The following is a 26,744-nucleotide window of genomic DNA, read 5'->3' as shown; positions in this document are numbered from 1 at the left end:
AAAAACAAGTAAAAATTTGCTAAAAGCCAAGCAAAATTTGAAATAGAAACGAAAATTGAATTGGTAAATTATTAAAAACAGTTAAATAAGTAATTAAAGTAAAATTCATAAAATAGTTTTAAAATCCAAGATAAAATCGAGAATAAAATTTAATTTAAGTTATGCTGCGGAGAAATACAGTGGTATTCCGATTATATCTAAACCTGGTTTAATCTACACCCGATTTTAGGTACCCCCGATTTTGTCTACCATTTAGACCCGGTTTTATCTACCTTTTTTTAATTGTCATTTCAACCATGAGGCATGAAAATTTGGAAGATTTCATGAATTTATGAATAGCAGAGAATATTTCTTTGTATTTTATAGTTTACTATATGGCATCTGTGGTATGTAATTATACACAGAATGGGTATAATAATGCTGAAGTCAAATACGCAAAGTAACTTCCATTTATTTTGTAACGCATATTTTTAACGTTTCATAATGATCTTTTTTGAGATTTTTCTATACCGTAACGCTAATGGGCACACCCCGTCTCCGCTATGAACTATGATTGTCATCTTTCTTTCTTTAAAAATTCTAATCAAAAGATTATCTTTCTTTAAAAATTCATAACTTTTGATCCATTGAACCGATTTTAATAATTTATTACCAAATAAAAGGTGTTTTAATGAGTTAGAAACAAATTATAAAAAACAATAAACTGATGTTCAAATTTTTTTATGATTGCAAAAACATTTTTTCAGGAGCCTCTTAAAATCACTTAAAACATTTAATATATTCGTTTTTTATTTTTTCATTATATGTACTTTCAATGGCAAGCTAGTTGTTTCCATACGACATACGACAAAAAACAGACCTGTAACATTTTCAGTTTTTGAGATACTCTTTTTTTAAGGAATAAAGATGCGTAAATGCAATGGACTCGAATGGCGTTTTATATGAGACACATTTCTTTGTCAAAAACCCCTTTTATTACAAGTATAAACAAAAACCATGCGTCTCCATTGTATTCTCGACACTTTATAAAAACTTAGAGTTCCTTTGGTCTACACACCATGAAAACATAAAAAGTGAATCTTTTCAATGTTTTTGCGATAATAAAAAGAAAGTTTGGGCTTCAGTCCAATATTTTTTTCTGAAAAGCTTATTAAAATACTTTCCATTTGGTATTAACATAATTTAAATCGGTTCAATGGATCAAAAGTTATGAGTTTTTAAAGAAAGAAAGGTGGAAAAATGGCAACTTTTGGGACCACACTGACTCCGAAAAGAGAATCCCAAGTACCAAATGAAAATACGGATCTAAAATTTACTGTAAAGGAATAAGTACACAAAATTTGAATAAAATCTGAGCAATTTTGAATTTCGATATGTCTTTTTTCATAATATTGCTGAGTTGACATGCATTATGGCTAATGATTGATATGAATAAAATGAGCCCTATGCGTAAAATTACGCTGAAATAATACATAATTGAAAAAAATGATTAATAATTACAATATTTTTTGTTCATTTAAATTATTTTGGAGCAATTTATTTTTCTCCAAAATTGTCTACTTTCCAAATATATCTACCAAAAATTTTCGGATGGGTAGATAAAATCGGTAAATCACTGTAATATAAATGATTTTAACTTAACATTTATGGTATTTATAACATAAATTGATTAGTATAGAATGCCACTGGAAATAATACAAATATTTTATAGATGAGTTCAATATGCTCTCATGTAGACGGCCTAATAAAAGAAAAGAAACTACCCAAGGGTTCTTTTCTATTCCCAAATTAGTAATTCATACTCAGCGCATCAACTAGCTTGAACTGAGATTTGTGTAATAAAAAATAATATTACCTACTAGTGTTATTTATAATGCAAAAACGGACATGGACGAGGACGCAGAATCCACATAAATAAGGAAATTGCTTCATTTCGTTCGCATCACTTCGCCAAAGCGCACCATCGCATCCACCCGCCACGGCCGGGGCCATCGAATCGTACCCTCGAACTGTGTGTGTCCATCTAGGCGTCTGTCACTTACCTTGTTAGGATATCCGTTGTATCGCAGCAATTTTTTGCAGCATTTGCCTCGACTCTCGAAGTAGATCTCCGACGGTGGCCGAGGGGGTGTGCGGCGTCCTATCGCACAGCAGCCAACATTGGTGGGAGAGGCAGGCGGATGCAGCAAGCTAGCCGGTAGCGGCGGGTTGCCTTTGTCTATCGTCGCAATCGTGGCCGTGTTGGATGGTTTGAATTCCATTGTGACACCCCTTGTTGGCTGGCGACCAGGACGGCGAAGGCAGACCGCACTGGATTAGGCAACGTTGGCCGAGGTTCTGGTGCTATACAACGTCAGGAAGAAACAGAGAAAATGAAGAAAATCTGATCAGATTACTGGATAATATATTTTTAGCTGCTTTGGCTGCGGTCGTCATGCGACAATGTTTCTCTTTAACGTGACCTATTTTGCCAAATTAAGATATAACCTTGTGAACTATCCCCATATAAAATTTCTTGATATTCTCTTTTCCGTTTTGGTCCTCCAATTTAATATTTTGAACTAGAGCTGAATTAATTGCTAGATAACACCACTGAAAAAGGTTTCCAACTGACATATTTCTAGCAGGGAAACTAATCTCACGTGTTTCTACAAGTTGCATTTTTCAGTCAGCAAGCTAGTTCCTGTTTTAACTTCCTATTGGCTGTCCACCGCACGGGGTCACATAAAAGAGCATCGTCGGAAAATGGCTGCAGAGCAGAAAAAAACGCACATAAAGGAACGAAACTAGCGGTGTGTGTACACAAACGACATTAGGACGAAAGCGAGTCAACATGTGTGTGCATCGTCAAGAAAAATTTGCATATAAATAAGTTATGTGTCGCACAGCATGCAACATTCCGCCGGCCAGAGTGTCGTCTGTGAGATCAAGAAAAACCGATGGAGTGCTTCGGAGTGGAGCTATGTGAGATATGAACTTTCCGATAGGCGCCTACCGAGTGTGTCGACTGTCGCTCTCCAGGCAGGAGGATTTTCAGAAGACGGATGAAAATGAAAAGTCTCCCGGTTGGATTGGTATAGCTTTCGCTTATGGTATGCAAACTAGGGTACGAGTGTGTACGCGCAAGGGTGGGTGGTTCGTATGTATGTGCTGTTTCATTTGGTAGATTGTTTGTGCTTAGCTAGGATGTGACATTTCCTCTGTGGGGCCGCTGATTCTTGATTGAAAAGTACTATCGCTGATCGCTATTGAGTTGACTGTTTCAGCAAAATAAAGACGGTTGAATGAAAAACTGTATACTATGAATATCATTCAATTTTCACTTAGTTCAAACCGACAATTACAAATTGGCGAGTGTCAAATCTTATGGAATATGAAATTAACGGTCGGATATCTACATTTTCCCTGAAACGGCCAATACCAAGGTCCAGCAGGTCCTCTACAGTCAGACTGCGACTGCACCATCTATTTCAACGATTAATACATAAAAAGCTCGTAAGTAGCAATCGTGATTGCTGCTTAAGTTTTGAAACAATAACAAGTAGTCTTGATCTGCTCGGACTATTATTCTGCCAGTTCCTTAACATTTGAATGATTGATTGAGGAATAATTATGGATCAGAAAAGCAGAATGTACACACTTAAAAAAAGTACCTAAGTCAGCAAAATTTTGCCGAGATTTGGACAGCCGAGCGTTCGGTAAAATTTTTTATGATGCCAAACGTTAGTAAAGATCCGTAAACGTCGATTTGCAAAACTGAAATTTTCACCGAACGCTCGGCTGTCCAAATCTCGGCAAATTTTGCTGAGTTTTTTAAGTGTGTACATCCAGCTGTACCGTGCGGATAGAGCTTGTTTCAAGGGGTTGGCTCTTTTAATAGGGATTCATTTTTTCGCGATTATGACTTGCATCAATGTTCCAAGTGGACCGGATGAGAAAAAAAGGAATAAATCAGAAACTACCTGTGGATCGACAAGATTATATTATATCAAATATCGTCTACAAAATTGAAATAGAAACGGTTGTGGTTTTTATGCTCCATGAAGCCAGGGTGCAAATTGGAGAATTTCTGGTTTTTGACAGAAATTTTGACCAGTGTTGCGAAACCTGCACTCGTTTAGTTTAATTTTCGTACACACGCACCCAGTAGTCGATACACCATCACTCGTGAGGGCCCGTGCTCTTACTCGCTTATGTAAACGAGGGCGTAAGATGAAGAAGAAAAGAAGAAGTAATACAAAATCATACATCTTGGCGTGCTGCTCGCACTGCTGGCAACTCACGAGTTGTTGGCTTTGTGAGTGGGCTGTGCAGAAAGACGCTTCGAGTTTGTACGCTTTGCGAGTGTGCAGGTACAGTAGGAATTTGAAGTTCCCGACAAATACATGGCGCTTATGTAGCCAATATTTGAACCGTGCCAAAATCGAGACCCTTTTTTGATATGCAAAAATTCAATAAAAATGTGTCCAAAATGGATTAACCGTCATTAACCAACGGTTTTTCTGCGATTCCAATTATTTTATTCCCGAAAATGGTAATTACAGCAAATGACGTATAGTTTAATATTATTACCCTACTAACTCATTTGTTATGAATTTGTTGTAGTAACTGATTATATGACTAATTCCGGTTATAAATAAGCGCTGCAACTAAAAGTACCGAAATTACGCTGCTTGGGGTGTAAACCCATAAACTAGACCTTTAACAAGCTATAGATTTATTTCTTTACGTATATCAAAGATTAATATTTCCTTTATAACTTAATTTTACATGTACTTACTCAACTCAACAATAATTTATTGCTTACTCAGCAATTATATGAAAAAAAAGATGCATCCAAACTGAAAATTACGCGGATTTTGTTCAAATTTTGCGAATTTACGCTTTTTTAGAAGATAATGGGCCCAGGGTTTTTGCATCTGGTACTTGAGGTGCCGTTTTCTGAGTTAGGGTGGTCCTAACAATTATCGATTTCGCCAGCCTTTCTTTCTTTAAAAGCTTATGACTTTTGAACCATTGAACCTAATGATATTGATGCCAAATAAAACTTTTTATTTGTTATATTCATCAACCGTTAGATACATGTTAGTATCTAGTGGTGGTGCGGTGGTGAGTAGGGAAGTAGTTAGAAGTGAGTAGTTAGAAGTGAATAGCTAGAAGTGAGTAGCTAGAAATGAGTAGATAGAAGTGAGTAGCTAGAAGTGACTAGTGAGTAGCGGGTAGTGAGAAGTAAGAAATGACAAGTGAGAAATAAACAGTTAGAAGTGAGTAGATAGAAGTGAATAGCTAGAAGTGAATAGCTAGAAATTAGTAGCTAGAAGTGAGTAGTGAGTAGGAAGAAGTAAGTAAGGGCAAGTGAGAAGTAAGAAGTTAGAAGTGAGTAGCTAGAAGTGAGTAGTGAGTTGTGAGCAGTGAGTAGTGAGAAGTGAGTAGTTAGAAGTGAGTAGTGAGTAGCTAGAACTGATTAGTTAGAAGTGAGTAGCTAGAAGTGAGTAGCTAGAAATGAGTAGTTAGAAGTGAGTCGTTATAAGTGAGTAGCTAGAAGTGAGTAGTTTGAAGAGAGAAGTTAGAAATGAGTAGTGAGTAGCGAGTAGTGAGAGGTTAGCAGTGAGTAGTTAGTGGTGAGTAGTCAGAAGCAGTTAACGGGTGACAACTAAAATTTTGAAATTTATTTCTCAAGCTGTCAAAAAAGGCAAAGATACATGAAGAAGTTCTGATTTTCCAAAATTAAGGGGAACCCGAAAATGGCTCAAAGATGGCTGGATAAATGGCTACCTTTCGATGAATGTATTGTTTTGTGCCTTAAAAATGCATCTGTATTGGCAGTGCACGCTTTCGCCTCGTAATCAGTACTGTTGTAATTTCCTAAAACTTGTCATTCCATTTACCGATCCGCTATATATCAGCAAACGCTCAGCAAAATATAATTGCTCATTAAAAATGAATTTAATTGATCATATAGATCATAACGTGTTCGTAAAACGTATAATCTGGAATTAGTTAATAAATATTTGGTTGCACACATATGTCGTTGCACTAGCGATTTCCGAAAAAACAGCACCACGGTCTCAAAGTTTCACCACATCAATGAGCTTTTAAAGAGCTTGATGTAAACAAACGATCAGCTGACCAGGAATCAAAAACTAAGCTTCAATGCAAAGGGATTAATTAACCATCCTATTGAACCTAGGCATTATTTAGTTGCTGCTGGCATCCCAAAATGCATCGGAATGTCTTGATAAAGAAAACAAACTATATTTCGGGATGTTCGTAATCGGTGCGGTTGGCTGCGGATCAGCTGTGTTTATGTTTGCAAGCTCCGCTATTTGACATATATTACTAATACTTATGCAACACTCAAATAAACGTTTAGGTTTTTAACGAACACATGAGATGTATAGTACAGTGTTTGTCGCACTAACACAATAACGTTAGCCACTTTCGGTTTCTCCTTAAAGACACATTGTTCAATGTTAAAAAGAATAGTTTACATTTGAAAACGGTCTATAATCGGCTGTTCGGTGAACTTTGCAGATGATGTAAGATGATATCTTTAATAGTTTCGTATCAAATATCAATGTCAGTCTTTTTTTTTTGAATCCGTCCCACTGTGCGCCCCCTCCCTCCTCCGAAATTGGCTTTAAAAATCGTAGATCAAAAACAATTTTTTGGGCATGAGTCAAAATTTTTTGAATAAAATTAATAGTCTGTGGGCTCTATGGCGTAGTGTTAACGTTTCTAGCACGAAACAAAAGTGGAAGTTCAAACAATGTATTCACCAAACAGTGACAAATTTTTTTTTCAGATTTTACCTCTCTTTTGGTATGTCTTTGCATGGAAAATAATAACGTGCAAACGAAAAGTAAAAACAGATTTGGTTTTCTAGATCAAAACTAAAGTAAAAACGTTTAAGTCGCTTAATTTTTTTTTGTTTTTTTTTTAAATCATGTTTTCGCCCTCCCTTCAGTGTCCAAACATCGAAAGGACAAAAACTTTAAAAAATATTTGTAATGGCCTACGTAAGAAGTAAGAAGTAAGAAGTAAGAAGTAAGAAGTAAGAAGTAAGAAGTAAGAAGTAAGAAGTAAGAAGTAAGAAGTAAGAAGTAAGAAGTAAGAAGTAAGAAGTAAGAAGTAAGAAGTAAGAAGTAAGAAGTAAGAAGTAAGAAGTAAGAAGTAAGAAGTAAGAAGTAAGAAGTAAGAAGTAAGAAGTAAGAAGTAAGAAGTAAGAAGTAAGAAGTAAGAAGTAAGAAGTAAGAAGTAAGAAGTAAGAAGTAAGAAGTAAGAAGTAAGAAGTAAGAAGTAAGAAGTAAGAAGTAAGAAGTAAGAAGTAAGAAGTAAGAAGTAAGAAGTAAGAAGTAAGAAGTAAGAAGTAAGAAGTAAGAAGTAAGAAGTAAGAAGTAAGAAGTAAGAAGTAAGAAGTAAGAAGTAAGAAGTAAGAAGTAAGAAGTAAGAAGTAAGAAGTAAGAAGTAAGAAGTAAGAAGTAAGAAGTAAGAAGTAAGAAGTAAGAAGTAAGAAGTAAGAAGTAAGAAGTAAGAAGTAAGAAGTAAGAAGTAAGAAGTAAGAAGTAAGAAGTAAGAAGTAAGAAGTAAGAAGTAAGAAGTAAGAAGTAAGAAGTAAGAAGTAAGAAGTAAGAAGTAAGAAGTAAGAAGTAAGAAGTAAGAAGTAAGAAGTAAGAAGTAAGAAGTAAGAAGTAAGAAGTAAGAAGTAAGAAGTAAGAAGTAAGAAGTAAGAAGTAAGAAGTAAGAAGTAAGAAGTAAGAAGTAAGAAGTAAGAAGTAAGAAGTAAGAAGTAAGAAGTAAGAAGTAAGAAGTAAGAAGTAAGAAGTAAGAAGTAAGAAGTAAGAAGTAAGAAGTAAGAAGTAAGCAGTAAAAAGCAATTTCAATATAGCAAAAGTTTGCTGTTTAAACCATTTTGTACATATTCAAAAAAATTATTTAATAACTACAAAAATTCACTATGAACAACCCACAAACTGATGGGACTTATGGCACTCTACATCCAATGATGTAATTTCTCCTAAGGGAATCCACCAGAGCGACGAACTGGCGCTTGTACTACTAAAACATATGTTATTCTGAACGAGCAAATAAAACTTCCTAATAAAATTAAACTGAACATATTGGTGATAACGTATTTCGTTTTCCGTCTGTCTGTCTCTCTAGCTCGTCAGCCAGGATTAGCGAAAACAGCGAGCAACCGACCGACCGACAGTGAGCTGTGGTCTGTCTAGAATTCGAAACGAACGAGGGCGACATCTGGGCGAACAATATTAAAATTAAACATTTTCCTCAACTTGTCTTCGAGTGGCAACAAATGGCGGGTACGACGACAGCCAGCGTCGGTGTCGGTGGTCGCTCGCATCACACCGATGATGTTGCCGAACGAAGGAGAAAGTTTGAAGCGGGGATGTTTTAGTGATATATAGTACCGGGTCAGGCTTTTTCGATTTAATTGTTAACTTTTGGGTATATTAGAAGGACTCCACTCAAATGTTATGAATTTGTATGGCCATGGAATTACGGAATGTTTTTCATGGTATTCCTAACAATTAAACCTGTCAGTTTGTGTTATAAGCAGTGACCCCCCTTAAATTGGACACACATCAATGGGCACTGATCCGTAAGTCAAATACTTTTTTAGTTTCAACAATATCAAATAAATCAGTTTAAACCGGGTAGGCTTTGTTACACGCACTGGAATGTAGCTCAACAAAAGGTGACTTTAGGCAGTGAGCCGTTAATTCTACTTGTAGGGGAAAAATTCACGGTAGATTAGAACCCACATAGACCCACATCGGACTGGCCCGAAACACCAAATCTGATTCAATTTGCTTGCTTCAGCTCATCGCCAGCATCGAGAACAAATATATCATAATAAGCGTAAACATTTATTCGAACCCTGAACAAGCTCATCTGAGCCGGGACACGCTTCAACAACTGACCCAAATTTGTCCCATTTGAATAACGGGTTGCCGAAGCACAACCGGAGCCCGGGTACAGACATGCTTATAATAAACAGACAGGACAGTTTTCCTCTCGTCTCCATCCGAAGTTCATTTCTGCCAGTGGCGACTACATACATATAGACTTTGCCAAGCCATCAGACAGCTTCGAACAGGTGCGAAATTCGAAACCATCAAAAATATGTAATCCTCTTCATCCGGTCTGTGCCGAACGGTCCCAGCCGTTGTCCAGCCAGCTTAGGATCGGCTAGAAGTTGGCTCTGTCAGTATAGTCAGACGTTGAAAGCACCCAGCAGGGACATGTCATCGTGCCCGGAGCGTACCTATACAATGCATGTATATGAACATAGAGTAAAACTTTTTGTTTGACGTGAAAGTCTCATAACCTCGTTTTTTTTCATTTTCGAGATTGAATGTTGGCTCTCCTAACCCAACACTTTATTTCTAGCCAAAGATGATTCAGAAGTCTTAGCTCTCGTGAAAGTAATGAACTATATCTAGGGTGAAATGATTGTGGAATACACTACATTTTCCGAAGAAGCTTACTAACTGGCAACGTGAAACGTTTGTAGGAAGTCCTCCGCCAGGACCGACCCAGCAATATTACAGGTGTCATTTGCTAATTGCTTCTCGAGCTTTCTGCTGTAAAATGCAAAACGTATCACTGATTGTACCACTCATAACGATGTTAGGTAATTGATACGAGATCCCTGCTCACACGCACATCCATTAGTGTAGGGCACTTCGCTCTGAACCACTCGGTCAACGGACAACGGCGTCGGCGTCGCTGGCATGAATGTATGCCATCCAATCTAAATCAATTTCCATTCAACTCTAATGAAAATGGATCCCTCCAGCAGCCCAGCATACCAACCACATCAGCACACTGACTAACTGAATGACTGACTGACCGGGTCTCGTATCTAATGATTTTATTTGCATTTCATTTCATATTTCCATCGCATGGCGTGGTGTATGGGCAAAGGGACCGACTGGCTGGCCCTGCTGAGATGGTTGGGAACCTTTTCAACAGGCACTTCGAACCTTTTGCTCCCCAGTGGCCTCCATCCATCGGAGGTTTGTTGAGTCGATAAATGCAAAATGGTCAAATGGTCCCCGATTGTGCCTACCCGTGGAGGATTTGGTTCGCACTGGGTTGGGAATCGAATTGAATACGTTCTGTCTCTCTCTACCTAACATACCCTAGGCATATATGTACACACAATCTACGGAAATGAGTATATTTTCGAGTCTGTCTTATATGGAAACTATCTACTATCCTATCGTTCGATTTGTTTGAGTACCGATTTGTAGGAAACCACAATTTACATACTTATATTCACCCGGTGCTGTGGGAAAATGATTGAAATTTGCTTCCTGCGCGGGTTTATTGCAGGTCAAGCAGACTTTTTGATGAGCATGGCAGTGTAATGAACATGCATTGTGAATGAGTTGCTGGTACCTACATACATGCAGGTGCTCTAGTCAGCAGGATTATGTTGGGAACTGCTTTGAAGTCGGAAATATGATATCGATAAATTTGGGATCAGCAGCAAGGGTTTAGGTCGAGCAAGATTCACGGATGTACGCTGCACTGGCTCTGCGTGCATTCCAAACACAATTCTAGTGTCTGCATGTGAAGTATGATGAAGAAGCCTTCTATATTAATGTGATTAATGGTTCTCCATTGGTATATTGTGCGCACGGAGTCTGCATTGTAATGGTTTTGATTGATAACTTGAACACAGAAACTTGTTTATTTTAGGGGAAACTTCCTAAACGTGAAATTTTCTTTTGTAGTAAAATCCGGGGACGCTTGCAACACTTCTGATTTCTGAACTTTGAGTTGGTATAACTTTTAACGTGTACCGTTTAGGTTCAAGTAAAAGTAGTCAAAACTTGCATTATGGTTAGTATTTTTGAATTATGATTATGAGAAAAAATAGCATAAAACCAAGAATAGATTTGGGTTTAACGGTAGAAACCCTTAGTTATTTATGTCCTTTCTTCTTTGGCCTTGCTTACCCATGCCCCTGTAGCGACCCTGCCCGCTACTCTCCCGTATACTAATCCTGCCTGGATCCGAAGGACGAAATCCTGGATCAAATCAGGCCACATTCAATCACATTCCATTACATTTTCTTACCGATGCCCGACACCACTATACTACGGTACGAGCTAAGTGCGTATCACGGAAGAAAAACTTAACCAGGAACAATTTAATGAAGCGAAAGACGAGACGAGGAAGACACCAGAAGCCATCGAATATGGTTTCGAATGTAATACTATACAATTATAACAAAACATTACATTGTTCAAAACACACATAAACACTACATTTGAATTCCATTATAACACTCACCAACACTCACATACTTAGAAATTACAACTCGCCACTTGAGGCCAAATATTATAGTACGCAAACGTTATTCAGTTTTTCTATGACATTATTACACTCTATTTTTTCTCTATAACATTATAACATTATGAGGTAGGAACCCGGTACCATTATTAGATTAAATTGAGGAATCGTATTAAATTGGCCATAAGAGGCTTTAGCACTTATCAAAGAGAAAACAATCAAGGACAAGTCAAATATATACATATAATCGAAAACCATAGCATACTGTTTCTACCTGACGTAGAGCTCCTCCACCGCGCAGAATTTAATCTTATCTGAATATGCCCGTTTTACCTACCGAATTGCTGCGCCTCTCCTGCAGAGACGCACAGCAAGCTTCTGAGGGTGGGGAAGTGAAGCGACCCTCATTTCCCTCGGTAACATTACATGCACGCATTTTTCATCTGGCTGAACCCGGATGAATCAACCCCGCACTATGGGGGATTTCCATACAAGCAGGCGGACAAAAATATTTTCGAATTCTTTTTAGGATTTTTTATGTTTTCCTAGATTTTATGATTAAAATATGTTTTTAGAGCACATTTGCAAACATTTGACGAACATATTTTGAAAAGGGTTTAACTTTTTACCTTTGTCATACGCGAAAAACTAATATATAATTTTGTAAAATCGCCGTTTTATGATCAATTTTCAACCGATTTTCGATCTGTTTTTTTTGCATTAAGACTGCAAATCCTGTCTTCAAATGTATAAATGTTTTTTATATTGGACAAGATGGCGGTCATAAAATGTTAAAAGTTCCTTATTCCTTAAAATTTCAAAATCGGCCTTTCGGCTCAAAAACCAAAACTCAAAAAAAATTGGTTTTATGTTGAAACTCATCAAAAAATCATAAAAGGAACTCAGAACAGAAGAAAAATTGCCGCGTATGAGTTTCTATATATGCGTTTAAGTAATCAATTGTCTACCAACGTTTTCTCGGAGAAGGCGCAAACAAATGTCACACAATATATTTCATTTGCAAAATACTTTCGTCCCATATAAACTTTGTAAGATTCACCGAAATTGGACCATAAGTTCAACATATCTAGAAGATAGATCTTAAAATAGGCCATAGGTCTAAGAACTCAGCCCACTCAATTGGATTGGAATTTTAAATTTTCGAAGGCGTTTCTTCGATGAACTTAGCAGGAGGGGCGCATGCTTTCTTCATAGTTCCAATAATGTCGTAAGTAGGACATCTCGATGGTGACTCCCTCTGAATTATTTCATATTGAAATTTGCTTAACCCAGTTTCTAAATATGATTACACTAAATGCTTCTTCTGTTGACATCATTTCACGTTGATCACGTTATCTGAGCGCGCGCGTTTGTGTGTGTGTGTGTGTGTGTGTGTGTGTGTGTGTGTATGTGTGTGTGTGTATGTGTGTGTGTGTGTATGTGTGTGTGTGTATGTGTGTGTGTGTGTGTGTGTGTGTGTGTGTGTGTGTGTGTGTGTGTGTGTGTGTGTGTGTGTGTGTGTGTGTGTGTGTGTGTGTGTGTGTGTGTGTGTGTGTGTGTGTTATTCGCTGGAAATATATTTAGTCTTGAAATCTCCCATATTTTCAAAACACTATATTTCGCAGAGTGGCGCATGGTGGCACGTAATTCTTTCATAATTTGGTAGTATATACCTGAGACTGAATACAGAATATGGAATTGACCTGGAGATATCTGGAGAAAAAAAGTTCTCGTCTAACAAAGCAGAAAATTCTCTTATTTTTCCATGTTTTTCTTCTTCTCATTCTTTTTATGATTATTATTTTTACTCTAGCTGTCTAAACCATTTGTTTTTCGGAAAGCTCAATTTATTGCCTTTCTAATGATGTATAAAACATAAGATTTAACTTTGAAAATAGTGTTCGAAAATTGATTTGAAATCAAACGTGTTTTAATGGCAAAAAGCATACATGTCATATCGTTTTTCAACTTTGACAGCCTCTATCTCAGAAACAACATTGTATAAAGACTTGCTATTTTGAATTTTTCTTAATTGAAGTGTTTACTATCAATAGAAAATTTCATTAAAAGGATTAGTGAAAGTCAGTTTTCTGATTTTTGTCCGCCTGATATCTCATAGTGCCCCGGTCGGCTCAGAACATAATTCCCACATTTTATTCGATTACCCGCGCCGGTCGGTGACTCGATCGAGCGACGGCGCCGGTAGGGCAAAATACTTAAATGAAAACAATTGTCGCGTTTGCACCATTCTAGTTTAACGAACGCGCAGGTTTCTTAACCTGCGGCAACGAACAGTTCCCAAAAACAATGCGCCGTTGCATTTTGCCGACTAAGGTAAACAACGAAGCGCAGAACTATTCGAGTTGACGAAACAAAGTTCCCACGCGAGGGGCCAAAATGTATGCGCGAGAGGAAAGCTCGACGGACAGCGTGAGGTCTGCCGCTTGGCAGAATAGGACGGAACTACCTCGAGAAGGAGGAGTTTCCTTAGGGCGAAGATCGTTTTAGCAAGTAAGAAGTACGATTGTAAAATAAGTTTTGAATAAATTAGGAGAGTCCAATTTGGCACGCCGACCCGTCCGGTCGGTAGTGGCACTTAATCCGGTTGTTTTATTTCTTTTTTGATTTGTTCCTTCCGCGCGGGTTTTTAGGATCGAGGGGGCCCCTTCATTGTATCCCACCGCTGTCACCATACAATGAAGTGTATTATTGTATGTATTAAAGTGTATTAAAATGTATTAGAGTGTATTAGAATCGTCGTATTCATGGACACAAAGAGGGAACTTCTGATAAGTCTGTTTTTGAAAAATTTTCGTGTGATATTTGAAAGAACCGGAAGCTACTCGGAATAAACAAAAGATTCATCTTTCGTACCATGAAGCGATTCAAGGAAACTTGTTCTTTAAAAATACTCCCCAAACCTGACCGTAAACGCACTGCAAGGACACCGGAAGCTGTCAAACGAATAAGAGAGCGAATTCGGCGGAAGCCAGATTAGTCTGGACGTAAGATGTCCAAGGCACTGAGAATTTCGACTATGAACAATATTTTGAAATATTATTCGATTTATTCCATTCAGAAAACAACGGTTTTTTGGTTACACTGAAAAGCAGAAGATTGGAAGAATCGAAAGATGTCGGCAGCTGCTCAAGCCAGTGATTGTGATTGTTTTCGGACGAAGAATGGTCCTGCTACAGGATCACCAAAATTATCCAACTAATCGGATATATGCATCACAACTTTCTGATATTCGTCGGAATCAGGGATGGAAGATCAGTGATTTTGATAAAATCTGTGAGTTATCGCCACACGCACAGATCACGATCCGCACAGATCATGACAAACAGTGAATCTTTAGATCACAAAATTTTGTTCTCTAAACAGTCTCAGCAGTCGATCATAGTGTTACATTTTACCTAGCTGCGAGAAAAAATGTCACACATGTTGTTTGTATTGCGTTTGTGCGATTCATACGTTGCACACAACCAATCGTCTGTATCTGTTATATTTCTCAACGCAATTATGCAGTGAACATGATCTGACATGAGGTTTGTCATGATCTGTGCGGATCGCGATAAAGTGGTTGTCGCTTGTAAGTAGTGATGTCAATGAATCTGAATCTGATCGCTCCTATGATCTTGATCGCTAGAAGCGATTTTTTTCCATCCCTGGTCGGAATCAATGAATTTCTCAGGAAAATCAATACTAAATATTAATCTTTTGACGAACAAGTACTTCCCATCGTCAAAAAACACTACAAGAATACACCATACTGCTTCTTACAAGATTCTGCACCGCCTCACCAGGCGAAAGCTACACAGACTTGGTGTGAGAACCATTTTCCGAATTTTATTTCTTCGAAAAAGTTACCTGTGGACACTTTTAAGCAACGTTTGGAGAAGTAGTGGGTTGAAATGCCTCAGGATATCGTGCGTGCCACCTGTAGCGCTTTTTAACATCGATTACCAGTCGGTTCTTAAAGCAAAGGGAGAAAGATTTGAATTTGACTAATTTAACACAAATGTTATGGATATACTTTACACGTAATATACTCAAAATTAAAATTTATGCAAGCTACTTATTTTTGTGATCATTTAGTTTACTGACAGTTATTACTACTCAGCCTGTATAACTTTTAAACGGAATATGGGACTGCAAAGTAATTCAATAGTGCTGTACCAGGCTTGGTTTGACATACAATTTTCGCTTCGATTTTGCTCTTTTGATTACTGCACCTCACCCAATCAGAATTTGAAAAAGTTGTGTATGGGACATTTGTAGAGCTAGTAATAATCTATAATATTGCTGAAGAAAGTAAAGTTTTATCTTTAGTATTTACGACGCTGTAGGCCTGCAATGCCGTTGGTAGCAAAAAGAGCGCTCTTTTTGCTACCAAGAGGGTAGCAGCCTTATAGCGCCAGAAAAGTGATTTTAGAAACGCTTGTTGCATAATAAAATCATCCTTTTTCAATATCATAGCATCAATATCATTTTCTTTTTGTTCTGTTACTTGAGGGTTCAGGATATTCACAATGTACCGTGCGCCTCCATTGAGTCCCATTGCCATACAAATTTCAAGTTAAGTTTTCTCAAAAAACTTCCACCTATATGAGCAGTGCAGTGATGCTCTGGATCGACAGGACTACACTGTGGTGTATATGGTTAAGCTCTAAGCCTGTGACCGATAGTGATGTTTCCTTGTAAGACGAAAAGCATGAATCGAAATGCATTGCGACGGCTCAGATAAACAATAGACAAGTGTGAACTAAACCACTCTGTAAATTTCCGAGATGCACCGAGTTGCCATATTTTTTGCAAGTTAAAAGATAGAAGCAAATTGTACCTGTGCTTGATTGATTGTTGTGTATCAACAGAACTGTTGGTCTTTATTGTCAAACTATGGTGATTATGATGATAAATAGTTTTCGCAAAGGAGATTAATTTGTTTGATTTCTGAATAGGTATTTTGCTTACAATCAATGGACAGTAATTGATAATAATCAATCAATCCCTCGAAATGGAACTCGAAATCAAACAGTGCGATGCATCTCCAAACTTCAAACTACGTAAACTCCTATTGATAAATCCTATCGGCAGTGCAATAACTGAGTATGCATTAAGCAGGCGGCAATCACACTACCAGCATGGATACATACTGACTGAGCATATAACAAAAGTCGCTTCCACCACGGATTCTACTATGTTTGCCCGTGTACGTGGATGCGCTTGAATCGATATGTGCGCTTCACGAAGAGTGCTTGGTAGTAAGTAGTAGCACATGTACGAACAAACCAGTCCTCTGCCGAAGTAAAACGCAGGAAGAAAGCTTGGCTATACGGCACGAAAACTAATCCTGTTTGTGTTTTGCAAACAGACTGAGTGCACCCATCATCGTCGGGATCTAAATAGCCTAAAGGTGGTGCTGTCGCTATACACACGCTATCCTTACTGTTTCCAGCAGCAGCTATGTAGTGAGGGAAATCTACTGGCAATGTACACAAATACATGACAGTCCTTAGTCAGTTATACCATCATCATCATCGTCATCATCATCATCGTCTTTTAAACTACTTCCATCTTTCGTTTGTGTTCTGCCGCTTCGAATAAGTTCCAACCATAAGGTGCTATGATAATTACTTACTTACTCACGAGATTTGCTTTGCATATGGTGGCCAATCCGGTTAGCGGATAGAAATCTTTTGCACAGAAAACAGTGGTTTCTGATGACATAAATAGTAAACTGGGTTTTAAAGATATATAGCATATATGTACAGAAAACAGGTTGATTACAGTTGCAGTTGCAAAGCCCCTAAGAGCTCTTTAAATTCAAGGTTCCTCTTTTTACTGAAAAAATTAACTTTACAAAGTAACAAAATTTTCTCACCTGCTTACCGTAAAACCCCATTCACACATATACCGCATCTTTTCATCGTCATCGTTATCCTATACACTTCCACCCTCCATTCCTAAGTGATGAATTCATAAATTTTCAAGTAATTAAGACATTTTATGTGCCGTCTTACTTGCTGTACGTACAGGTTCCCAGTGACGAAAAGTATAACATTAGCTTCCTGTTTGCCTGACATACTGCCCGACCGTCCCGGCTAGCTTCATTATCCAGCATCGGAACAGAACGAAACGGAAGGATATGTTGTAGTACAGCATGTTTTATGCTTATTTCCAAAAACCTTCAGCCGAAGAGTATATCGCTCGCTGCGGGAGTAAACAAACCGATGAAGCTATCGTCGTCGGCTTTCGGAGTTGCCGAAAATTCGTTTTGTTTACATTACCTCGTTTCTCCGGGGCAGAGCTGCGTTCACGGGGCTCTGCAAATTTTCCCTTTTTCCGGGGAAAACAATGAAGGCGTTATCGCACAGGGGGATGGCAGGGCGCCTTCCATCCTATGATAGCAGCAGCCGTCCAACAGCTGCGTCCGCCGGCTGCAGTGCTAAAAGGAAATGTTGATTTTTGGCGGCCTTTTATGGCTTGTCGCTATCGTAACGTTGCGGTGGCGGTGGCAATGGCGGGTGCAACAATGCCAAAACGGATGAAGTTGCTTTCGACGGAGCTCAAACAACAAAGGAAACTTTCGGAAAGGTTGCCAGTGCACTGTTTGGCTTCTACTAATAATTTCGTTGTTTTCGGTGAGTGGCATTGTTAAAACGGGTTTATTTTATTTTTTTGTTTGTTTAAGTGGGGCCCAAATCAGTTTTCCCCGGTAGGAGCAGCTATCAACATAGCTGGGAAATATTAATTCGGGTCAAATTCGGGAAAAATGTATGTATTCTTTTTACGACAGTTGGCGCCAGGAGCTCCCACAGGATATAGCCATTAACGGTAAGTTGTTTTGAGGCTGACATTTGAGTGCTTTAAGAAACTTTATCAGTACAAAGGACGGTGGGGTGAGTTGAACTTTTCTTGATTATGTCAGTAGTTATTGTTAAAGTTGCCCATTTCGATGTATTCTTTAATTTTATCCTCTATTTTTAGTGTCATTCGCCAATAAGGTTGCTGCATTTTATCAATGTTAGGTAGGTATATAATATTGACATTTTAAACGTAAAACAACTGCGCCGTTGATGCCGATTCAATTTGTGAATATTTAAACAAACTTTTTTCCCACCATTTACCATTAATAAAAGTTTCAGCCAACTGACATCCAAACTGATCAGATCGCTACTTTGCCGTAGAAAAAATATTGATTTTGCAGTTTTGTGCTTGCATGCCCGTTCATTCAATTCACAGTGTTTTTTTTGCATAACCTGCAGTGTATTTTTTGTGAGATTATTTTATTTTGTGACCGATTATGGCATTTCATGTTAGGAAACTAACGTTGGGGTAATCAATAAGCGATGTTGATAGTGAATGCTTTATGAGTGACACCAATGCTCGATTATTGCTTTGAATTTTGTCACAGTTTTTAATTGGTTTTATTTTTTTGTTTCTATTAAATTTTTGCATTAAGTGTCGTTGTGAGTGGATCAGAACTTCAACAGTTTAGAATGAAACTTTCGAACTACGAACCTAGTGTTTAAGGACTACTTTAATGACCCACCCCTTATCTAATTTTTCGCTCTTTCCCCTTTACGTCTTGTTCCGTCCTAGGGATACTATGAACAATATCCATATTTTTCACTACTGTTGGGAACACTATGAAGACGCGATAAAAAAGTAGAAGATTGTATCGCAGACACTATCGCCTCGATGGACCACACAGAGCTATCATTTACAAAAAATACTTTTACTACGTTTTTAGGGTGCACTTTATTATACGAAAAATAAATGGGTAAGTAACGAAAAGTGGTTATTCGTTTTATTCGCTTATAACTTAGCTTAAGACCTTGGAGATATAAACGTCAATCGATCGAATCAAAATTGTCTGTTCATTGATTAAAATATAGAAAATAACAGATATTTTGGGCAATTGAAAACGACTTCATCATTATCAAAATTGATTAAGAATAAAATGATTTAACTCAATAATTTCGATAATTTCTCACTTGATTTGCCTACGATTTGGGAGTAGGAGAAGCTACCGAAAGAATGGATGGAAGGAGTCACATATTTATTGATTTCAAAGCAGCATACGATACAATCGATCGAAACCAGCTATGGAAGATAATGCACGAACACGATTTTCTGGATAAACTGACGCGACTGATCAGAGCTACATTTGATCGAGATCGATCGTTACGATCAAAAAGAATACGCCGCCTTAGAAAGCTGTCAATGTTAAAAACCCTTATCAGACCGGTAGTTCTTTACACTTGTACACTTGAAGCTGTGACGCCCTTGCCGTGTTCGAACTAGAAGCAGAGAGTGGCGGAAGCGTATGAATCACGAGCTACAGGCATTGTTTGGAGAGATTCCCATCGTGCATCTGGCGAACTCGGTAGGCTACGGTGGGCAGGACACCATAAAACAAATTCATGCCTCCAAAATCCCCCACATGCCCAATTTGGTTCCATTTGCTTAATTAGTTATGAGGATATTTGTATTTCATTTTTATGGGAGCCCCCTCTCTTAAAGAAGGGAGGGGTCATAATTCACCATAGAAAAAAATTCTGCCTCCTAAAACCCCCGCATAACAAATTTGGTCCCATTTGCTTGATTAGTTCTCAAGTTATGAGGAAATTTGAATCTCATTCCTATGGGATCCCCTCATACCTAAATAATCTAAATATGGAAGAGGTCCTGATTCGTCATAGAAAAAAATCTTGCCTCCAGAAACTCCCACATGCCAAATTTGGTTCCATTTGCTTAATTAGTTCTGTAGTGTTGCAGAAATTTGTGTTTTATTTGTATGGCAGCCCCCCCTCTTAGGAGAAGGGGTCTCTAACTATCATAAAAACCTTCCCTGACCCCAAAAACCGCTGCATGCAAATTTTCACGCCGATCGGTCAGTAGTTTCCGAGTCTATAAGTAACATACAGAGAGACAGACAGACAGAAATCCATTTTTATAGGTAAGGTACCCCGGGGCAAGTGGAACCTAAAAAATGCATGGTTAGGAATTATTCGATTGTGTAATCTGTACCTATGATTATTTCGAATTTTTTTCAGCACAGAAACTCTTCAGTGGTATTACTTGGTAGGTTCAATCACGAAAAAGGTCTATCAATTTACATGAAATGAATCTGGAGCAGAATTTTCACAATCATGGCGATAGGTCTCATTCACCGGGGCAGGTGGAATCTATATTCAAATTTAATTAAAAAGTATAAAATAACAGAAAATTGTTTATGTTAACATGCAGCAACGTTAAAGCATTGCAAGAAGCAATCAAAGACTGTATTTCTACGAGTAGCTCATCCAAAATGCCGTAACAAAATCAGATTATAACAGGTGACTTTATCTGTACCTATAAAAATGGGTTTCTGTCTGTCTGTCTGTATAGAATCGAAAACCACTGAACCGATTGGCGTGAAAATTTGCATGCATGGGGTTTTTGGCGATGAGGAAGGTTCTTATGATGGTTAGAGACCCCTCACCCACTAAGAGTGGGGGGCTTCCATACAAATGAAACACAAATTTCCTCTTAACTCGAAAACTAATCAACCAAATGGAACCAAATTTGGCATGTGGAGGTTTTTGGAGGCAAGAATTTTTTCTATGATGAGTTAGGACCCCTCCCCATTTTAGGAGGGGGGCTCCCATACAAATGAAATACAAATGTCTTCATAACTCCAAAACTAATCAAGCAAATGGAACCAAATTTGGCTTGTGGGGGATTTTGTAGACAGGGTTTTTTTATGATGGTTTGAGACCCCTCACTCCTATGGTAGGGGAATAAGGACTCTCATACAAACAAAACAGAAATTTTTGCCTAACTAAAAAGCTAATCGAACTCGAGAAATTTTAGACTCTTCCATAAAACATAACCGGCAATAACAAGACCACCAAAAACTATCTTCAGCCACCGGCAGAAATCACCTCTGTTTTGGATTATTTGTTTTTCTAAGTCTACTGACCTCTATTACTTTCCTTCAGTTAGGTCCGAACGAGCGACAACGAGTAAGGAGAGGATCACCCCGAGCATCGAAATGGTACGTTCCACAATTCCGCGTACATTCCGCGTAAGGGTTTTCGCGAAATGTTATACAATCACGGTGAATATTTAAATGCTTTTGGGGCGAACCAACCAACGGTTAAAAGCCCCCTCAAATAGTAAATAAATAAATATTTAAATGATATCCGCTTTATTTTATCTGGCTAAGTAACGGGGGGATTGTTTTCTACTTTACTGTGAGGAAAAATTGAAAATTTGTAAATTAAACTACCCATGCTTTCATAGTGACGTAACTGCCAAAATGAATTCTCTAAGGTTGAGCTCCTCAGAAACTTGCTAAACTCGAGATTGTGACAGATTCATGATTTATGTACAACACATTTTAATTTGTGGCAATACGATGTTTGTCGGGCCAGCTAGTAATTTATATAAAACACAGATCGTGAGCAATTACGCTGTAATGTATTATTGTAATGAAATGTAGTTGAACCTGTATCCAATTCTTGTGAGATGTAATTTATGATTACCCATTGTTTAATAGCTCGAAAACACTATTATGATCTGTTTATTCTACTATGCACAATACGGTAGAGTTACTCATAAAAGATAGTTACGCTATAACAACCACAACACTTTATGGTTTCAATTCCAGTTGCAGATTTGCTTAATTAGGGCACGGGAGGGTATTTTCAGCCCATTAAGCGATGGCATCTATTTTTTCGGCCTATAGCCTAGTTCTAGTGGAAGAACAGGTGGTTTTGACGTAGATTACTTACAGTCTTGAGAAAATAGTTATAACATATTAAAATTGTATGTCGGCAAAGTATTTTTATTGGCGAAAGAAGAGGCAAATAGGCTGAATTTAGAAACCTGCTGAAAATACCCTCCCGTACCCTATATTAACTTTGCCTTTACAGATTCAATTAGCATCGTTTGGGTGTAACCAAAATGTGACCAAACTGTTTGTTCGCTCATAAGCTGTGCTAATGGCTTTTTTGGGTCCTCTTAGTTTAGTCCTTTTCGGTTTTATTTTAAAGCTTTACTGATATAAATATTATTGAACTGAATGAAAATGTTCGGTAGTACATCTAAAAAATGTATTAGGACAGGAATTGGAAACACTTTATTTTTAATAGGTCCCACTTACCCCGGGTGCTCTGAAGTGCCGACCTTATTTTGACCCATTTATTAAATGCTGTTTGTCAAATTAAACAACTAGTTTTCGGATGTAACTTGTCAATTCACTCATTATGTTTACCTACTGTCAGAAAAACATGCACTTTTACGAAAACCTGTGCCCAAAATTCATTATCAAATATCAAATTGAAAATAACGCTCAAATTTGAAGTCGAATATTGGTGTTTGGAATGCTAACTATAAATAATATATAATTTTAATGTATGCGTTTGAGTTGTATCTTTCATTTCTAGAAAGGTTTGGTTGGAGAAAATGAGGTTGAAGAGAGTAACGACCTACGTTCCCACTTACCCCGTATTCCCACTTGCTCCCACTTGGGTACCTTATAGATTCCGTCTTCTTACACGGATTTCTTTTGATCATGCCTTGTGTAAATTTTACCGTAGTGTACGTAATGTACATTTGAACGCTTCGCAGGAACTAATTATGTGATCTGGTATTCTCGGGAATTTGAAGTCCATCTTTTTTTTTGTTTTCAAATTCTAGGGAGGGATATACACTGTTCCGATAGGTATAAATACACTTTCTTTCTTTAAGAAATTAACCGTATATATTTTTAAAGTTATTTTATTCCCAAACCTTCACAATAGTGTTTTTTCAATTTTTAATTCAAGCTGAATTAGTTTTTGTAGGGTAAACGAGTTCTCTAACTTTTCTTTTCACACTACTCATAAGCAGGGATGCCACATATAATTCTGTGTTTTTAGAGAATCATTTTGTTGACTGTTTCCGTCTCTTTTACTCTCATGTAAAAGCTCAAAAATCTGTTTAATCTGTGTAATTTGGTGAAAATCTGTATTCTATGCATACAGATTCTGTACAGGCGATTTCTTTCAAATATCTGTTAAATACAGAATAATCTGTGCATGTGGCAACCCTGCATAACCTTTTGCACAGTGCTTTCTCCGACCATTTTGACCACTTTAGGCCAATCTGTTTTGAATTTTTCAACGCTGTCGGCTGGTTTTATGTCTTTCCTCAGCTTTGCTTTCGTCAAAGCCCAAAAAGTCTCAAATGGACGAATCTCTGGACAGTTTTGTGGATCCACGTCTATCGGTACACATGTGATATTGTTGGCTTCATACCACTTTAGCGCATCCTTAGTGTAGTGGCAGGAAGCAAAATCAGGCCAACAGATTGCAGGATTGTCATGCTGTTTGATCATGGGTAGCAACCTTTTTTGCAGACATTCTTTCACGTAGATTCTGCCATTCATAGCAACTGTTGTAATGAATCGACGTGACATTTTTTTTCCATTCGCATATGGCTTGCCACACCATAACCTTCTTACCGAATTTTTCGGTGTAAACGGCCTTAACTGATTCAAGAACATCCTTCCCCTTCGATAAGGTATAAAACTGTGGTCCCGGCAGAGTTTTATAGTCGAGTTTTATATAGGTTTCATCATCCATGATAACATACCGTCATCCGGGGATACTTGCAACACCGGGGTTACTTGCAACACTTCGGCGCATCGCGCTTTTGACAGCTCCAACGCATTTGTTCGTTAACATAACCATTTGTACCCAATGCCATTTTAAAGAAGAGACGTTTACCTATTGTTTAGTTAAGTTTAATCCATTACATCATTGTTTTGCTTGTTTTTATACGATTGGAACGTAATTTCATTTTCAGAGTAGGAAAAATGGATGTGCAAAGTTGCGTCAGTTCATTGACATGGAATTATTATTTATTGTTTCTTGGTCAAAAGTTTGTCGTACAGCTTCCGAGCCCTCGGTTTCACAAATTCCGCCTGTTTGGTACTTCGTATCGGCTGCTTCCGCTTCCGACGGGTCTACAGGCCCATTCGCTCCTTGGCACGCATCACCAAAGTCGGTGAGGTACCCTGTTTCTTGCCACATCTCGTACTGATGCCGAAGGATCCATTCCTGTCCATTGTAAGGTCAAAGAAACCAGGTTTTCGACCGCATTTCGGGATATCTGCAAAAGTGCACTATTCTCCATACTTCCTCAAAGCGATTTGAACTGCTTCGATGCTCACACCTTCTTCCTTAGCCAATTTTCTGATTGAAAGTCCACTCACGGTGCCCTGTTTGCGCACAATCCGTTTTCTTTGATCGGAAGAAAGGCCACGCATTTCGAAACTTCCGCACAAAATACCGAAAAAAATGACAACATCTGTTTCGTTTCGATGTAAACAACCGGACGCAGCCAAAATTTGGTTGAAAACTGCACGATATTTGAAATGATGGTTAATTTTTAGTGTATCTATACTTATCGGAACAGTCTATATATGAAAAAAGGCATTGTTTGACTTCCATTATAGGTATTTTCGGAAGGCAAACAGATGCATAAGTAACTGCGTGACAGAAGGGAAGTGCCAACACTGGGAGAAGGAACATGAGTATGAATGTATGTGCCGCCATAACTCTGGAACGCCGGGAGGGTTCTTCATCAAACTTGGCACAACTTGGTTCTTTGGCATGAGAGTATCAATGCAGGAGGGTTGATCAAAAGGAGGTGGCGGTGTATAGCAAGGGGGGAGACACTTATCTTGCGTTTAGAATGATAGTAGTCGTACATTTCGGAATTAGAGAGAAGACTGAAAAAGGAGGAAGAAGCGGTTCGTTCCTAAACGGGGCAGGTCAAGTAGAAGGGAGATTAAAATATGGAAAAAAGGCTTTATTTTTCTGTTATTAGGCCATTACAAATATTTTATAAAGTTTTTGTCCTTCCGGTGTTGGGCCACCGGAGGGGGGGGTGGTGGGGGGCGAAAAAAAACAAAGAGATTTTGTTAATCGAGCAAAAAAAAAATTGATTTGAGGCATTTTTACTTAATGTTAACAGACAGAAACTTTGCAATGGCCTTATAAGAATTTACGAAGAGAAAACAGATGTATAAGTGACTGAGGTGGCAGAGAGGGTAAAGCAGATAAGAGGGACAGGGATGTCAAAATGAAGAAAAAAGCTTTAACACAAGTTTTTGGAACATCTTAGTTGAATACTGAAATTAAATAAAAAAGAAAAAGAGAACTTTTTTCCGATTAAATTCCACTATTAGTTTTATTCACGACAGATACGTATTTCGCCAACGACTTGCAGGTTTTGTTTTTCTTTGGAAAAAGCTTTGTTTTTTTGCATCATAAGAATTTCCGAAAAGAAGAAAGATGCACAAGCGGCTTTCAGTTTTTCGTAAAGTATAGATAACCGTGCGGTAACAGTTAGTTTCCAAACACAACGTACAACTTGAAAGTTTAGTTTTGAGCCATTATGAGCATTAACAAACTACTTTAATCTGTCAGAATCAATTTCATTTCGTACCAAAATTATTATGCTGACTAGCCAAATGACCCAACCCCAATCACCATTAACTATTTGACCGATAACCGAAACACAGAACAAATGTGCGACAGTTTTGCCTTCCACGCGAATCCCGTTTCCAACCATCCGGAACAAAGGAAACTTTTCACCCGTGAAACGATTTGGCATCTTCCCGAATCGCCAACATCAACACCAACACCAAGCAAGCAATACCGGAAAACTGTGACGGGAGCAATCGTCCGCAGATATTAGGCCTTTTGATCGTCGAAAGGACAAAACGATAACTTACCTAGTTTCTCTACCCCGCCTTAGATTTCCCTCCCCGGGCCCTTGGCGCGGCAATGCAGCAGCAAAGGACAAAAATAATCCGTATCCGACAAACTCTGCACAAAAGCACTTGGAAGCTGCTCCTCCCCGGCAGACAAGCACAATCGCACACTCATCTTTCTAGTTTACCTCACCGCACACATATTGGAAATTGGAAAACTCCTCCAGCCGCTGGCGGCGGCAGCGGCAGCAACCATTCGCACTGAACCGGAAGGATATCCTTTCGCTTTTGTTTTCGGCGCAACGATCCGTATGCCAGCTGGTTTTCTCCTACTGCACACGAGGCGAACATTCCGGAAGCACAAGAACGCCCATAAACAATTCAGATAAATATCACGAGTGCCATCACGGGAGATATGCGAAGCTGAGTGAGTGTTAGTCGAGATGAAAAGGATAAAGTGTTTGCCGTATGCAGCAGCGAGCGACAACGACGACAATGACGACAACGATGGGTTCGGAATCGACGCCAAGCTCCCCTCACTCACGCCGGAAAGCGTGCAGTGTTGCCACTGGTGGAAAGTAAGAGTTTTATTCGATGTAGCTCAAGGGGCAGGATAAAGTTGGCACCGCTGGTTCGAAGCGTAATGAATTTTACTGTGCTGGAA

At 38.4% G+C, this 26,744-nt stretch overlaps 1 protein-coding gene across 1 annotated transcript in view; it reads right to left on the bottom strand.

Moving 5' to 3' along the window:
• The window catches only part of LOC128737483 (uncharacterized), an 88,223-nt gene extending 85,962 nt beyond the window's left edge, over positions 1–2,261 (bottom strand). Inside the window, exon 1 of the mRNA XM_053832124.1 lies at positions 2,043–2,261. Coding sequence (XP_053688099.1) covers positions 2,043–2,261 — 219 coding nt within the window. The remainder of the gene's footprint in view (positions 1–2,042) is intronic.
• Positions 2,262–26,744: the final 24,483 nt, after the last annotated feature.

Source organism: Sabethes cyaneus, chromosome 2 (assembly GCF_943734655.1).
Source record: "Sabethes cyaneus chromosome 2, idSabCyanKW18_F2, whole genome shotgun sequence".
NCBI lineage: Eukaryota > Metazoa > Arthropoda > Insecta > Diptera > Culicidae > Sabethes > Sabethes cyaneus.
Note: the sequence above shows the minus strand (reverse complement) of the source record. Positions and strands in the feature narration are given on the sequence as shown.